The sequence below is a fragment of the Astyanax mexicanus genome, chromosome 1 (genome assembly GCF_023375975.1).
Source record: "Astyanax mexicanus isolate ESR-SI-001 chromosome 1, AstMex3_surface, whole genome shotgun sequence".
In the NCBI taxonomy this organism is placed as follows: domain Eukaryota; kingdom Metazoa; phylum Chordata; class Actinopteri; order Characiformes; family Acestrorhamphidae; genus Astyanax; species Astyanax mexicanus.
In genome coordinates this window covers 5,124,632-5,140,599 of record NC_064408.1, presented here as the reverse complement: position 1 = coordinate 5,140,599, position 15,968 = coordinate 5,124,632, and the positions used below count along the sequence as shown (strand labels likewise).

The window sequence follows — 15,968 nt, the reverse complement described above, 5'->3', positions numbered from 1 at the left end:
CACAGATGAATCCATCTGATGCTGACATTGAAGAATTTTTGAAAAATATAAATCTACCTAGATGAGGAACAGGTTATGACTCTTGATTCACCTTTTTCATCTTCCGAATTCTTTAAAGCAATACAGGATCTCCCAAATAATAAAGCTCCAGGTCCAGATGGCTTTCCTGCAGAGTTATATAAAGAATTCTGGTCTGTGTTAGAACCCATTTTTTTTAGAATGGTCACTCAAATCAAGAAGGACCGCATAATATCTCCAAACATGAACTCTGCCAACATTACCTTGCTTCTTAAACCAGGCAAAGATCCAACACTCCCATCCAGCTATCGCCCAATTTCGCTTATAAATGTAGACCTTAAAATAATTTGCAAAGTTCTTGCAAGGAGGTTAGAAAAAATCACTCCATCCATTATACATTCGGACCAAACTGTCACGTGGTCCCTGTCTGTTCTCGTGTTTCTGTGTTTATTTACCTTTTCTGTGCCTGTCTCTGCTTGTGACTGTGAGTGTGTCTCCCACGTGATCCGTGTTCCTCAGTGTTTCTTGCCCTCACCTGTGTTCATTTGTAACTCCGCCCCTTAGCCCCAGGTGTTTTCTGTTTCCCGTGTGTGTGTTACACTATTTATAGTCCGTGCTCCCTTTCCCTCGTGTCGATTCTTGTGCTTTGTTAGCCTGTTATGGTTGCGTCTTTGTTCCCCATAATTCTTGTTTTCAGTTTAGTTTCAGTTTATTTGTTTATTTTTGTCTTTTGTTATCTGTGTAATAAATTCACTCGCATTTGCATCCGCTCTCCTCGTCCTTCCTGCCCGCACCCTGACACAAACAGGTTTTATCAAAGGCCGGCACTCAGCCGATAACACACGTCGACTAATAAATGTAATAGATTACTGTTCCATTAACAAATTAGAAACCATAGTTGTCTCTTTAGATGCAGAGAAAGCATTCGACCGGGTAAATTGGAAATTTCTGTTAGCAGTTCTAAATAAATTTGGATTTGGTCCATCCTTCATAAACTGGATTGAAACATTATATAGCTCTCCCAATGCACGGGTTAGGACAAATGATCTTATTTCACAAAGCTTTGGTCTGCAGAGAGGCACCAGACAGGGCTGCCCGCTCTCTCTCCCTCACTTTTTGTATTTTTTTTTTTGAACCACTAGCAGCAAAAATACGACAAAGTATAGATATTAAAGGAATTCAAACAGAAAATACAGACCATAAGATAAGCCTTTATGCTGATGATGTATTACTTTTCCTTAGGGACTCACAAACTTCTCTGCTAAAGACAATCACACTCATAGATAAGTTCTCATCTGTATCAGATTATTCCATTAACTGGAGTAAATCAACAGTTCTACCTCTGAATTGTACATTTCAGAGCACTACTTCACTACAGTCAGGCAACATTAAATATTTAGGTATGCATTTTTCCCCCAAGCTATCAGACCTGATACGATTGAATCATATTCCTCTACTAAAAACAATAGAGGACGATCTCACACGATGGAATTCTCTACCAGTGGCGGCTGGTGCTAAAAAAACTGAGGGGGGCGCAAACAAACCAATGTAAAAAAAAAAAAAAAAAAAAAAAAAAAAAAAAAAAAAAACATAAAACGGATCTTAAAAAATAGCACTATTTGAACATGAATTTTGCCCTTCTTTCCTTCTGGCCTGCAAATTTCTCAATTACATTCTTATTAAAATCAGTCATCTCTGTGACCAGTGTTTTCTCCATTGACAACATGGCCAATGCATTCAGCCTGTCCTGAGTCATTGAGTTTCTCAGAAAAGTCTTAATTCTTTTCAGAGTCGAAAAGCACCTTTCAGCTTCTGCTGTGGTCATGGGTGTGGTGATGAGTATCTTCAGGAGTGTGACAGTTTCTGAAAAGACTTCTTCTAGGTTATTTTCCATAAACAGCTGGAGTAGGCCCACAGCACCACAACATGCTTTGAACTCTTCCTTGCTGTAGATGAGACTAAGCTCTGTCTTCAGCTTACCTCCATTAAGCACTGGATAGGCTTTTAAAGTGTTGCTCAGTGCATCTTCAGGAAATGCTGTGTTGTATTGTTCAAACCTGTCCCCCTGCAGGAGTGTGGCACTAACAAGGTGGTTCGTGAAGGAAAAGCGCTCCCTGGTGTGTCCCAGTATGATATCACAGACCTTGAGAGAGAAGGATAAACATGAAGATTATAAAGTGATTATACAAAATCATACTTTTCATTCTAAACACGAAATGTTAATGTACAAGTCATACAAAGAACGAACACATTTTATTAATAAACTAACTTTTGATTTTAATCAACTTTACTGCCATTTTTTAAGACTGTGTTATGAAATGTTTACAGCATTTTTGGGGGACACAATTATACAAAATCCAAATGTTGTAAGAATTAGTTTTTTCCCTTCATTACCCATACATTGCAGTACAACTTATATAATAAAATATCTTTGACAGATATTACATCAACATACCCTAATCACTCATGCATAACAACACATAAACAAATTTAATTCTAACTATAAAGCACACCTTCCTACTAGACTAAATACCACTACTATAAACCAGCATAACAGTGATTTTCCACAACAACTCACTTCTGCAGCAATCCTTTCGTGGTCTTCTACACTGAGTGTCCGACGCCTCTTTACTGGCTGACTGCTACCTACACTGCTTTGTCCAACCATAGAGTGAAGAGAATTTCTGCCAAAGAGAAAGACTTAAACTATTATAACAATGAAGAAAAATAAGAAGAGAAAGAAGAAAAAAATAAGAAGAGAAAGAACAAAAAGAATAAACTATTTCAACTATTACCTGATCTTTTGAATGTCCTCTTGGAACTGCTGGATGCTCTTCTGGATACAGACTGAATCTATGACCTTCTTCTGGAGTTTGGCATAGAGGAGGTCCACATGAGGCATGATATGGTGGAAAAGTTGCAGAAAGAACTTAAAATCCTGATCCTCCAGGAGCATGGCAAATGCTCCAGCCTCTCTGACGGTAATGGGGTCAAAGTCACCAGAGTCTTGTATGCATTCAAAACAGCGGATAAGGTCCTCTCTGTGATCAAACACAGTATTGATGACACGGCTGTGAAAGTTCCATCTGATGTTACTGGATGCTGGTAGTCTGTGGGCCACAACTTTATCAAGAACACTTGTGCGCTTGGATGATCTGGAAAAAAAGCTGGTAAATCCATTAAGGTTAGAAAAAAATATTCTTACTTTGGTTATGTGAGAAGTAGCCTGTTGCATTATTAGATTCAGCTGATGTGCATAGCAGTGGATGTAGTGGGCATTTGGGTACACATCTTGTATCTTCTTCTGAACACCTGCAGTGGCACCTCGCATCACGCTGGCTCCATCATATGCCTGGCAGATGAGCTTAGCCTTTTGATCCTCAGGAAGAATAGTTGAAAGACGTTCTTTTAGGGCTGTAGCAATGGAATCAGCTGTAGCCGACTGCAGAGGGACAAATTCAAAAAACCTTTCCTGAACAGTGTTTTTGGCATCGATATAACGTAGTACAAGCACAAGTTGGCACTGCGTGGCAATATCCACTGTCTCATCTGCCTGGATTGAAAGAAAATCACTGCTCTGTGCTTCTTTGATAATATGCTCCCTCAAAACAGAAAACATACAGTCCAGCAGTTCATTCTGCACGGTTTTCGAAGTTCCCTTAAACACAGTAGCATTCTCAAGGTGTTCTTTTAGCACTCCATCAAGAGAAGCAACAAAATCCACCAACCCACGAAAGATGCCGGGATTATCCGAGCTTTTACTTTCATCATGGCCACGCAAGGCCAGTTCAAATGCTCCACAAAATTTAACACAATCTATTATTCTAGAGAGAATGTGCCGATTTTTTGTCACCTCTTCATTGTGCCTTCTAACAGCAATCCTGTAGCCTTCATCTAGTTGTTGAGCAATGCTAAGTTTCCCCAAAAAACTTAGCTTCATAGCATTGTCTAAGTGGCTGCGGCTGTTTTCGTGCCGTTTGCATTTTTCTGAAAGATGTTTTAAGTCTCTTACTCCAGTAGTTGTCCACAATTCCTCCGTGCCAGAACTTTTAAATAGCAAACACGGAAAGCAGTAAAAGGCATTGCTTACATCACATCCAGCTAGCCAACTCCGCTTGTCGTAGGAAGAGCTGGAAAAAGCCCGGGTGTAGGATCGTCCTCGATCACTTGCCTGTTGCTGAATATGTAAATTGGGACGATCCGGTCCAAGCTCCTTTATCCTCTTTTTTTCTTCAAGTGAACGCTTTGTAAAAGCATTTTTTTGTAAAGACAAAACCGAATTTTCTCTCATGATGCTGCTCCAGCCTGCAAATGTTGTTTAACGTGAATCGAGATAACGAACCGCAGCTGAACTAATGAGTTGATTTGGGAATTATCCAATCACACGATGTTTTAAAAAAATAAGCCAATGCTGACACACTACGCATTAGAATGGGTGTGTCCGGGACGCAGAGCGCTGCGCCCTGTGGAAAACCTAAAATAACCAATTAAAAATCAGCCTCAGATCACCTGCTTGCCAAAAGTTGACGTGCCTACATACACTCTTATTAGACCGGCGCCCTGCACATAGGAAGTGTGCACAATGTGAGCAATTAAATGCAATGATATATTTATTTTTTTAATAAAATCTAACATGTCCATTAGACACACAGTATGAATAAACACATTTATAACTATTTTGCAGTTCATAATTATTTCATTTTAATATCTAAACATTTTTAAGGGGGCGGCGCCCCAGCGCCCCCTATTGGCCAGCCGCCACTGTTCTCTACCTATATCTCTTATTGGGAGAGTTGCTACTGTAAAAATGCTGATTCTACCTAAAATCAATTATTTGTTTTCATTAATCCCTAATAAACCTCCTGCTGCTTGGTTTAAGTCATTAGACTCAAACATTTCAAAATTTTTATGGAAAAATAAAACATCGAGAATAAGTCTGAAGACTTTACAGAAGCTAAAATGCCATGGTGGTCTAGAACTACCAAACTTCTATCTCTATTTTTTAGCCAATAGATTGCAATATGTTACAAGTTGGATTAAAACAAACCCTTTAGGCAGCCCTTGGCTGGACCTAGAACAAACACTCAGTGGAAAAGTGAAAATCTCTGACTTACCTTTCATTAGCTCCAGTATTAAACACTATAGCTGCTTTAAAAGCCTAAACATAAACACCACTCTGACAGCTTGGTGGGAATTTTTAAAGATAGCTAAGTCTTCACTAATACCATGTAAAAGGACACCCATTTGGAACAACCCAGATATATGTCAGAAAAAACAGTTATTAATTTTTCACAATGGCAAGAGAAAGGAATTAAGAATTTAGAACATGTTATACAGGAGGGGACCTTTATGTCATTTGAAGATCTTATTTCAAAATACGAAATTAGCAGTAGCACATTTCTGGAGTATCTACAATTAAAGTCCATTATACAAGCAAGATTTAATTTAAATAATCTAACATTAGAAATCCCAGTATTGATAAAAGAGTTCATGAATCTCTATACTCCTAAATTGTTATCAAAAATATATAAGTTATTATCCAAAATTAATGATTCAATATCCCTCCCAATTACAAAATGGGATCGAGATCTCTCCATGAACCCAGATAAGAACTTTTGGACACAGATATGTTTAAACAATTTCAAAATGACGAAAAGTCCAAATTTACAACTCATACAATACAAAATTCCCCATAGAACACATTATACAGGGCGTAGAATGTTCCAAATGGGCCTTAGAGAAACAAATATATGCACTAACTGTTCGGGCAATCATATTGAGAATTATATACATGCTATATGGTTTTGCATGCCTGTTCAGAGATTCTGGCAGATGATATGTGAAGACTTATCTACCTGGTTTAATTGCAATATCCCAGCTTCACCCAAACTATGCATTTTAGGTGATGTAAGTGAACTAAACATGGAAACAAATATATTGCACATAGTTCTCACTGTCTTATGCACATCATGGGATTCCCAGGAATGTCTTCACCCCTTTGCAACACTTTCTTTGTCTTTATGCTGTAGTAGATTTATTGCCTGCCAATCAAAAATGTTGGGGACCAGCTGGGACGCCAGCTTCATACAGCCTGACCTGACCACATTGGAAATTGTTTCACTTGTTAATTATTTTCGAGAGTGTGAGACGTTTTTAATTTATTCCTAGATTTATATACATTCTCAACCTTCTTTCTGAAGACCTCAGAGAGCTTCAGCAGGCATGTCAATGTCTGAGACTTAAAAGGGCACTAAACTCCCTGATTTTTGCTGACAGGAGGGGTAGTTTCGGAGGGGCAGTGGGTGATGTATGGGTTGAGAGGCAGGGCAGGAAGGAGAGCTGATTGGCTGAGCTGCAGCAGCAGCAGTGTGCCTCTGATAGCGGTGAGACCCAAATGGTTGAATGTCAGCAGGGGGGTCGTACTATTGATTGATTGATTGATTTGCATATATATACCAAAGAACACAGACACATTTTCCTGGCCTATAACACAGTTGAACCTTACAGGGCGCTGCAGAGGTGGAAATTACCACAGTAAAAGCGTATTTTTAAGGTTAGATTATGTTTATACAATTTTTAAGTAGGACTGGTATATTTTATTACTTTAAAGGAACACATTTCAGCTATTAATGGGAAAAAATATGCTTTAGGGTTTGTCTTTAAATAAGACAGGCTCCTCCAAAACATCTCTAACCCTAACCATGTCCTAATCATCTGCAGCTGATGTGCTGCATCTGTTTCTAATTTTACATATATTAAATGGAAACAAATGTGTGGCTGTTCTTAGGTTGTGTTTAATAAATATTATTTTTACATTAAAAAAAAAAAAAAAAACATGTTCTGTCTCTGTTTCACTTCAAGCATAGTCTTAATATGAGTGGTTATGGTTATGCAGAGTTAAATTACAAGAGATTTAGGAGAAAAAATACAAACCCTAGTCTTAATAAGACTGGTTGTGGTTTGCACTATATAAGTTTTATGTTAATTTTTTATTCTTATTTCTATTTCTTATAGAATCAATGTGTGAGAGAAACCAGTCTGTTAAGTTTGCGTTATATGATTGTCAAATAAAACTCTAGTTTTCAAGCCATTTTTCATTTTAAAAATTTATATTTAAATCTTGTCTGGTCTCGTTCTCGTGAACCCAATATCGTGTCTCCTCTCGTCTCGTGATATTAGTGTCTCGTTACACCCCTAAAAGTCATCATTTAAAAAGTGCTTTTTATATTTACTCAGTTTTTGTCTGATAATAAATTTGTTTAATAATCTGAAAAATGCAAAAAGACGTCTCAAAAGGAGAGTTTATGTTGTCACGCGGGCCAGACGAGAGGTAGACATATGTAACTAGTTTATACAAGGTTTAGTAATCAGGTGGTTAAGTTAGTACATGAGTTACGAGGGACAGGCATGGTTAATAACAGGAATACAGCAAGAATAAAAATCATACCAGAGTAAGCAGGCAAAAGGGTAATACACAGGGAATCCACAAGGTAAAGGGTAGTCAAAAAACACTAAAACAGGTCGATAACAAAAGCAAATAAACAAAAAAAAAAAACGCTTAATAGAAAAGGTAGAAAACTAAATTCAATATCTGGCAAGGGAACAACAGAAACAGGGTGGTATTTATACAAGATAGAGGAGGTGTGAGCAATCAGAAGTTTGGGGAGAGAGAATGCTGTAGCCTCATCTGATCAGCAGCAGAGTCTTTGTTTTTGGGTCCAGAGCAGACAGTACAGTATACAGTATCTTGAAAAACTATTTAGTAAGCTATCGTTTTTTGTAATGCTAATGCTACTGCTTCTAATACAGCGTTTTTTACGATATATTTTTAAATAAATTGTGTAATATTTAAAATATTCATGAATTTTTAACCACTATATAACTAATCAGCACATTGATTTATCAGTCTACTCGGGCTTTAGTGAACTTATTTAAAATAATGAATGAATAAGCACTGATTTATGTAATCTTACAGTATTCTATGAACATATATTTGACTATAATATGATCTACAACTCCAACTCCAGGTACATACAGTACTACATACAGTACAGTATATTGTACTGTATTGTATATTGTGTAGAGGATATTCAGCAGGCTCTTTGCTCTCACAGGAATAAAACAGTGTGATTTAAGCAGTGTGTGATATTACCTGCTCTGTAAATGGGCAGGTGTTGGCGTGGCGCTGATGGTACAGTGGTACCGGGGCTGATGGAAGGGGGTTTTTGCGGGGTAAAGCAGTGGGATCACAGTGGCAGTTAGCGGCTTGCCGGGTGATTTGCTCTTACTTATGGAGGAACACAGCTGTTAGGAGCTTGATCAAACATGAGCAGGAGTGAAAACAGGCTTTTTCTTTTCTTTTCTTTTCTTTTCTTTTTTTTCTGGTTTCCTGCAGTTTCCATATATTTTGTCACTGTAATGGAACAAACAAAGCACTGTCAAAAAACTTGAGATTAAAACAGCTTTACAAAAGAACCGGAATATTTGAAGAAACAATATTAACTAAAAGTGGTTCTGCTAAAATAAAAATATACTTTTATATAGTCATACAATTTCTTCTTTTATATATATATATATATATATATATATATATATATATATATATATATATATATATATTTCAAAATGTTCAAAATTTTGTCAAAATTTCACCCTTTTAAAAGAAAAGTGTATTAATTATATTTTTTAAAAGTATACTTAAAAAGGAAAGGTTTTCTATCAACACAACATTTAATGTAATATTGCAAAAAAAATATTTTTTTATAAATACAGAGATGTATATTTAATGTGTATTTTCATAAAGTATATTCAATTGAAAAAGTATTCATTTTCTTTTTTTTTCTGGTTTCCTACAGTTTCCATATTTTTGTCACTGTAATGGAACAAACAAAGCACTGTCAAAAAACTGAGATTAAAACAGCTTTACAAAAGAACTGGAATATTTGAAGAAAAAATATTAACTAAAAGTGGTTCTGCTAAAATAAAAATAAACTTTTATATAGTCATAAAATTCCTTCTTTTTTATATATATATTTAAATATTCTCCATAAAATGTAGCCTTGTAAAAGAAAATTGTATTAAATCTATTTTTTTTTCAAATATACTTAAAAAGAGAAAGTTTTCTATCAACAAAAGTTTAATGTAATATTGCAAAAATATATATTTTATAAATACAGAGATGTATATTTAATGTGTATTTTCATAAAGTATGATCAATTGAAAATGCACTTTTAGTATTCTTTAAATCATTATTAACATTACATAGTTCTGCTAAAATAAAAAGGAACTTTTATATAGTCAAAAAAGTCAAATGTTTGGACTATCATTAAATTCCTTCTTTTTTATATATATATTTTAAAATGTTCTCCATAAAATGTACCCTTGTAAAAGAAAAGTGTATTACATATTTTTTAAAAGTGTACTTAACATGGAAATTAAAATAAAAAAATAAAAATGCACTTAAAAAATACATACTATATGTACTATATTAGAACGTATAAATATATTGGCAACTAAAGTATATTTTAATTGTAATTAAGCTATATTTAAACTCAACTGAAAATAAATTGCTCTTTTACGTGTTTTTTTTCATACAACTTCTGTAAACTTAAGTAGATTTAAGTTTATATATATATTTTTTTACATTATTTTAATACACTTGAAGTATTCAGTTGTAAATGTACTACTTTGTGTATTGATGCACATATTGTGTACACCTTAATGCTACATACATATATATATATATATATATATATATATATATATATATATATATAAAATATATTTAAATATATACAGTATATATTTAAAAAAATGTTTAAAAAAAAATGTTACCAATGTAGTAATTTACAGGATACATTGTACTTTAAGTGAAGTAAAGACAATGTATTTACTTTAGCAATAGGCTTTAAATTATATATTGTGTTGATAAAAAAATATATAGCGGCATTTAATACTGCTTTAAGTGCACTTTAAATATATATATATACGTATATATGTATATATATATATATATATATATATATATATATATATATATATATATATATACACATATATACTATAAAAGTTGTTCTATTGTATCACTCTTTAAATATATTGATTAATAAGAATGTGGCTACACTTTAGAACACTTTAGTGCACTATAGTATAATAATGCTTTGTATATATATATATATATATATAATCTATATAATCTACTTTTTTTCACTAGTGTCATAAATCGCAAGTTAACAGATATAATAGATTTTTGTCTGCACTTAAATAAAAGTGAAATATAATGTTGATTGTCACGTATCATGATAAACAGAAGGAGTGCATTCTGGGACAGATACAGATCTATCACGTCAGTCAGTAAGGAAAAAGGAAAAGCCTCGTTCAGCAGTAGATGTGAGAGTTATTCTTTGAGAGAGTCGGGAGGAGAGGGAGCTTCATCTTCTGGTTCTGGTAGAAACAGAGCGCTGTGAGTCAGTGCTGACTAACACCTTGGGCGAAATCACCTCATGCATATGTATGAGATGTAAAAGTAAGAATAAGATCAGTCGGGTGGAATTCGAAGAGGGATTTCTGTTTGTGCCTGTGTGTGTGTTTTTTTATAATATCAGCACAGGCAGGTCTGCAGCTGTGTGTAGATCTGTGCAAACACCTTTAATAAAAATACAAACACTGCAACGCAATGCAATGCAATGCAACAGTCTGCAATATATATCCACTGCATATATGTGCTTTACTTACAGCTGAGTCTACAGAGTAACTACAGAGCCTGCGTTTAACTTTTAAGCTTAAATTAACTTAAAGGTAACTTTAGGTTAAGTTTAGATTAAGATTCAGATGATAAGTTCCCAATATACAGTATGAGCTGTATTACTTTTAAGCAATAGAACACGAGAGGGAGTGTGTTATCACGAATAACATCACGGCTGTGAGTCGGTCGTAGATGATCACAACCGTGATGTTATTCATGATTTATACAACAGCTTTTTTGTTTTTTTTACAAAATGAATAAAGAAAATAAATCAAAGAACTAAATAAATTCAAATTCAGTTTGAATATGCTTTAATGTGGACGGTGCCTTCCGCCAAAAAGTAGTTCCACCACAACTGTAACAGAACTGAAACTTAACTACAAAACAGTGTATGGTTCATACAGACTAACACCACGAAAGTTAGCTTGAAAGTAAGATTGTGAATAAGTGAAGATGGTACTTTAGGAGCGTGAAATAACGCTAATACTCTCCTCTCCTGCTCCGTGGAGTCGTCTTCAGGTGAAAGCTGCGCATTTTTTTAGCATTTCTGCTTGTTTTGCTGGGTGGTGTTGGTTTTAGCTAGCCGGCTGGACTGTGGTTAGTTAGGTTAGCGTAGCTTGCTTCAGCTCAGAATTAGCTTAGCTTAGCTTAGCCTAGCCTGGCTGGTTAGCTTTCTGGCTGTCAGACGGCATTAGCCGAGCGATTTTCTTTCCCTTTTTTCACGAAAGACGAGCCAGCGCTGCGGGATGTGGGCGAGCGTGCAGCGGCTGAGCACTAGCCTGTGCTAAGCTAACGCTGCTGCGGGTGTCCTGTGCGTATAAATACACCGTTACTCTGCAACACGTCGGCGGAGTGATACAAGTTTAGTGTGCGAAGGCCGTGATGTTATCACATATATCAGCACGGCTAGAACACTTCTCAACCAATCAGATTCTGAGGTCGGAACTAACTGTTGTATAAATGAACAATATTCACATTACAACATTTCAGAATGTGAAACTCATATATAATATACAGTTGCAAGAAAAAAGTATGTGAACTTTTTGGGATTATACTTGGATTTCTGCGTAATTTATTCATTACATTTGTTCTGATCTTCATCTACATCACAACAGTAGACAAACACAGTCTGCTTAAACTGATAGCACAAAAAAATATATATATTTTTGCATGTTTTTTTTTTAACACAACATGTTAACATTCACAGTGAGGGGGGAAAAAGTATGTGAACCCCTAGGTTAATGATTTTTTTAAGCGCTAGGATGTGATGAGATTGGTTGTGTTGGTTGAGTTTGCTGTTCTTAAGTAGCAGCATTGCTTGAAGTGAATCATGCCTCACACAAAAGATCAAGCTCTCAGAAGACCTACGTTCAAGAATTGTTGACTTCCAGCATGAAGCTGGAAAGGGTTACAAAAGTAAAAAGTACCTCTAAAAGTCTTGATGTTCACGTGTCCACGGTCTACAAGACAGATGGTCTACAAAAGGAGAAAGTTCAGTACTGTTACTACTCTCCCTAGGCGTGGTAAAGTCCTGTAAAGATGACTGCAAGAGCACAGCCATTAACACAGAATGATCAATGAGGTGAGGAAGAATCCTTGAGTGTCAGCTGAAGACTTACAGACTTACTTAAATCTACAGTAAGGAAAACATTAAACAAGAATGAGAGAGTTCATGGGAGGACACCACGGAGGAAAGGAGGAAGCCACTGCTGTCCTAAAAAAAAAAAAAAAACACTGCTGCACATTTGAAGTTTGCAAAAAAAAAAAAAGAGCACCTGGATGTTCCACTACAGCACTACTAGCTAAATATACTGTGGACAGATGAAACCAAAATTGAGTTGTTTGGAAGGAAAACACATGGCGCTATGTGTGGAGAAAAAAAAGGCACAGCCCACCATCACCATCAAAACCTCATCCCAACTGTGAAACATGGTGGAGGGAGCATCATGGTTTGGGGCTGCTTTGCTGCCTCAGGGTCTGGACGGATTGCCATCGCCAATGGAAAAAATAATTCCCAAGTTTACCAAGACATTTAGCAGGAAAACTTAAGACCATCTGTCCTCCAACTGAAGCTCAACAGAGGATGGATGATGCAACAGAACAACGACCCAAAACATAGAAGTAAATGAACAACCGAACGACTTCAACAGAAGAAAATAAATAAATACTCCTTCTGGAGAGTCCTGACCTCCTCAACCCAATTGAGATGCTGTGGCATCATGACCTCAAGAGAGTAATTCACACCAGATATCCCATAATATTATATCTGAACTGAAACTGAAGTTTAGTGAAGAGGAATGATCCAGAATTCCTCCTGACTGTTGTTCAGGTCTGATCTGCAGCTACAGGAAACGACTGGTTGAGATTTTTGCTGCCAAAAGAGGATCAACCAGTTATTATGCATAGATAGGCATGCCTTCAAAGGCAGATCTCTCGTTCTGCAGCATTTTCACCCATAAAGGATCTTATGAGGCAGCGTGTATGGGACACGCTCTGGAGTCAGCATACTGCATCACGTCTAGCGCCCTGTGCTCGTGAGCTCTGTTTACTAATAACTAAAGTTATTAACCACTTACCTCAGGATACATCTCAAAGCAACGGCAGATATTTCTCTTTACTCACCCAAATATTACAGATAAACTTAAATATTCATGATTTACTTTAATTAAACACTTTCCCTCACTTCATACTCCAAGTATGGTCAGTTTTATTTATATAATAAAACGGAGTCATTTGCCACACTCTGATAATGTTTTAATATTCTCAGTTTTGCATAAATCCAGTCAAAACTAATTCCATCTCTCTGCCTTCCTCCGAGTTACTGACTGCCCACCTGTCTGACCCGATACTGATGTTGGACCCTCAGGCTCTCGCGTCTCCTGTCCGGCCAGACTGATGGAAGTTTCTGAAGTCAGCTCTTCTCCACCACCACCACAGATCAGCTGCTCATCGACCATCTTACTCTCCACTACAGATTACATCCAAGCCATTAGAGGCGCTATTACACTCCTGAGTACATAAAACCTATATAGATGTATAAAAGACTTTTTAAATTTCTATTTAAAAGCCGTTTGACCAGTGGTAGGATGGTCCCCCCTTTAATGTGAGTCTTGGTCCTCCCAAGGTTTCTTCCTCCTCCTGCAGCTCTGAGGGAGTTTTTCCTTGCCTCCGCGCTCACTGGGGGTTCTGTATTCTGTATTTTCTATGTGTAATGTTTTGCCTGATTCTTTGTCCTGTAATCATGTTTCTGTAAAGCTGCTTTGTGCCAACACCTGTTGTAAAAAGCGCTATACAAATAAATTTGATTTGATTTGATATGTTTAATTTATTTTTGATTACCTTTTTTTTAGAAATGCATGAGTAATGTAACCACAATATAATAAATATTTTATATAAGCCATCAACGTTAAATTATCAAACTAAGCTACGTTTCGCACAGTTTTACCTTTTAGTTGCATAAGTAAGAAACATAACATGTTTTATAAACTTCTTTATTTGCAAATAATTGTGAAATTTACCCATACCCACTAGTTGAGATGTGATACTAAAATAAGCATAATGACACTAAAAACACAACAAGCAAAATCATAATGTTAAGAGAGAAAACTTTATTAAATTCAAAGAAAAAAAACCTTCATAAAGGGAGCTAACGCTGCCTCTAGACGGTCTGACCGGAGTTCATCTTTCCCGGCCCGCGTTCATCCCTGTGGACAAAATAATCTGAATTAGTAACAGAGCTAACAGCGCATAATTTTACACATTTTTACACTATTTACACATTATATCACCCAGTTACACTGTAATCCACAGTAACTCAGTCTAACAGTTAAACTATTTACACATTAAATCACTTAATTATACGTAACAGTGACTTAAAACAGTTAAACGTTTTATACTGGAGGGCCGGGTTATCTTAGTTTCCTAGCGGGGTTTCTCCAGCGCTGCAGCCGCGTTTGGTACTCTGTAAGTCGGCTAGAACCGTGTTAGCTTACCCGGTAAATTAGCGCAATAAGCTAACGGTAGCTTCCGCCGGTCAGGTCTTACATTAAATAAAGTACAGGCAAAAACAACGATGGAAAACAACTTAAAACCGTCTAAAATATACTAACCTGATAAACACACGCAGCGGTGAGTGTTAATACAGGAGAAAATTACTTACATTTGTAGAGAAACTCCCCGCAGTGCCGGCTCCGTCCGCCATGTATTTAAATCTTGGCGCTGAGCTGGTGAAATTCATCATAAAGCATGCATCTCACGCTGCTTTCGGAATCGCGGTAAAATAGGGCAGATCCCCATGTAGGAGCCCACGCTACCTTCCGATATAATATTGCATTTGCGTTCGCTATAAACTCCACAGATCCTGTAGTACTCGCTGCTAAAAATGCAAACAGGAAGTAAGAGTGCCGGTATAAACCAAAGTGGAAATACGTCACTGCTGCTGATGCATAGAGCCTATTAGTTTAAGCAGACTGTGTTTGTCTATTGTTGTGATGTAGATGAAGATCAGAACACATTTAATGACCGATTTCTGCAGACACCTAAGTAATTCCAAAGAGTTTGCATACTTTTTCTCGCATGCAGAAACGAGTTTTACAGCTAAATAAACAAAATCTATCCAGATCTAATCAACCAATATACACCAGAAACACAACTACCTATCTGTAGATCATTGTAACATTTTAGAAACGTTTGTTCTATATAATAAGCAAATCAAATGGTTATCAAATGATAACTGCTGAACATTGTGTAACATTGTTCACTGTATTTAATATGTATGTTTCCAGTAATAATACTGAAAAATAAGACAAGAGTTTGAGGTCCTATAAAATCACTGGGTTATTATTATATTACACCAAAAAATTCTTCAAGATTTCTCTCATATATTGAAGACATACATTTCCAGTGATGTAACTGTATCATTTTAAAGTAATGGGATGCCAAACTATATTCAGTTGTTCATAGTACACTTGTTCACGCACAAAACAGGCTAGATTTCTCTCAGTTAAAACACAAAAAAAAAAAACTGAGGTAGAAGAAACATACAAATGCATTTATTGCGAGTTACATTTGCATTGCATTGCTGTAATGTTTCATTTACTGTTCTTTATTAAGTTAAGGTGATGCTGGTCTTTGATAAATGTGCTGTTTTATGTCAGGTTGTGGTGTTGTTTTATAGTTTAAACAATGTAAAATGTTTACAGTTTCT

The 15,968-nt window shown here is 36.1% G+C and overlaps 1 protein-coding gene across 1 annotated transcript in view; it reads right to left on the bottom strand.

The window, feature by feature from the left end:
* Positions 1-1,568: 1,568 nt before the first annotated feature.
* Positions 1,569-15,968, bottom strand: part of LOC111194592 (zinc finger MYM-type protein 1-like) — a 41,005-nt gene continuing 26,605 nt past the window's right edge. Inside the window, exons 2-4 of the mRNA XM_049465206.1 lie at positions 2,814-3,813; positions 2,597-2,702; positions 1,569-2,161 (exon numbers count right to left, since the gene is read on the bottom strand). Coding sequence (XP_049321163.1) covers positions 1,634-2,161; positions 2,597-2,702; positions 2,814-3,813 — 1,634 coding nt within the window. The 3' untranslated portion in view covers positions 1,569-1,633. The remainder of the gene's footprint in view (positions 2,162-2,596; positions 2,703-2,813; positions 3,814-15,968) is intronic.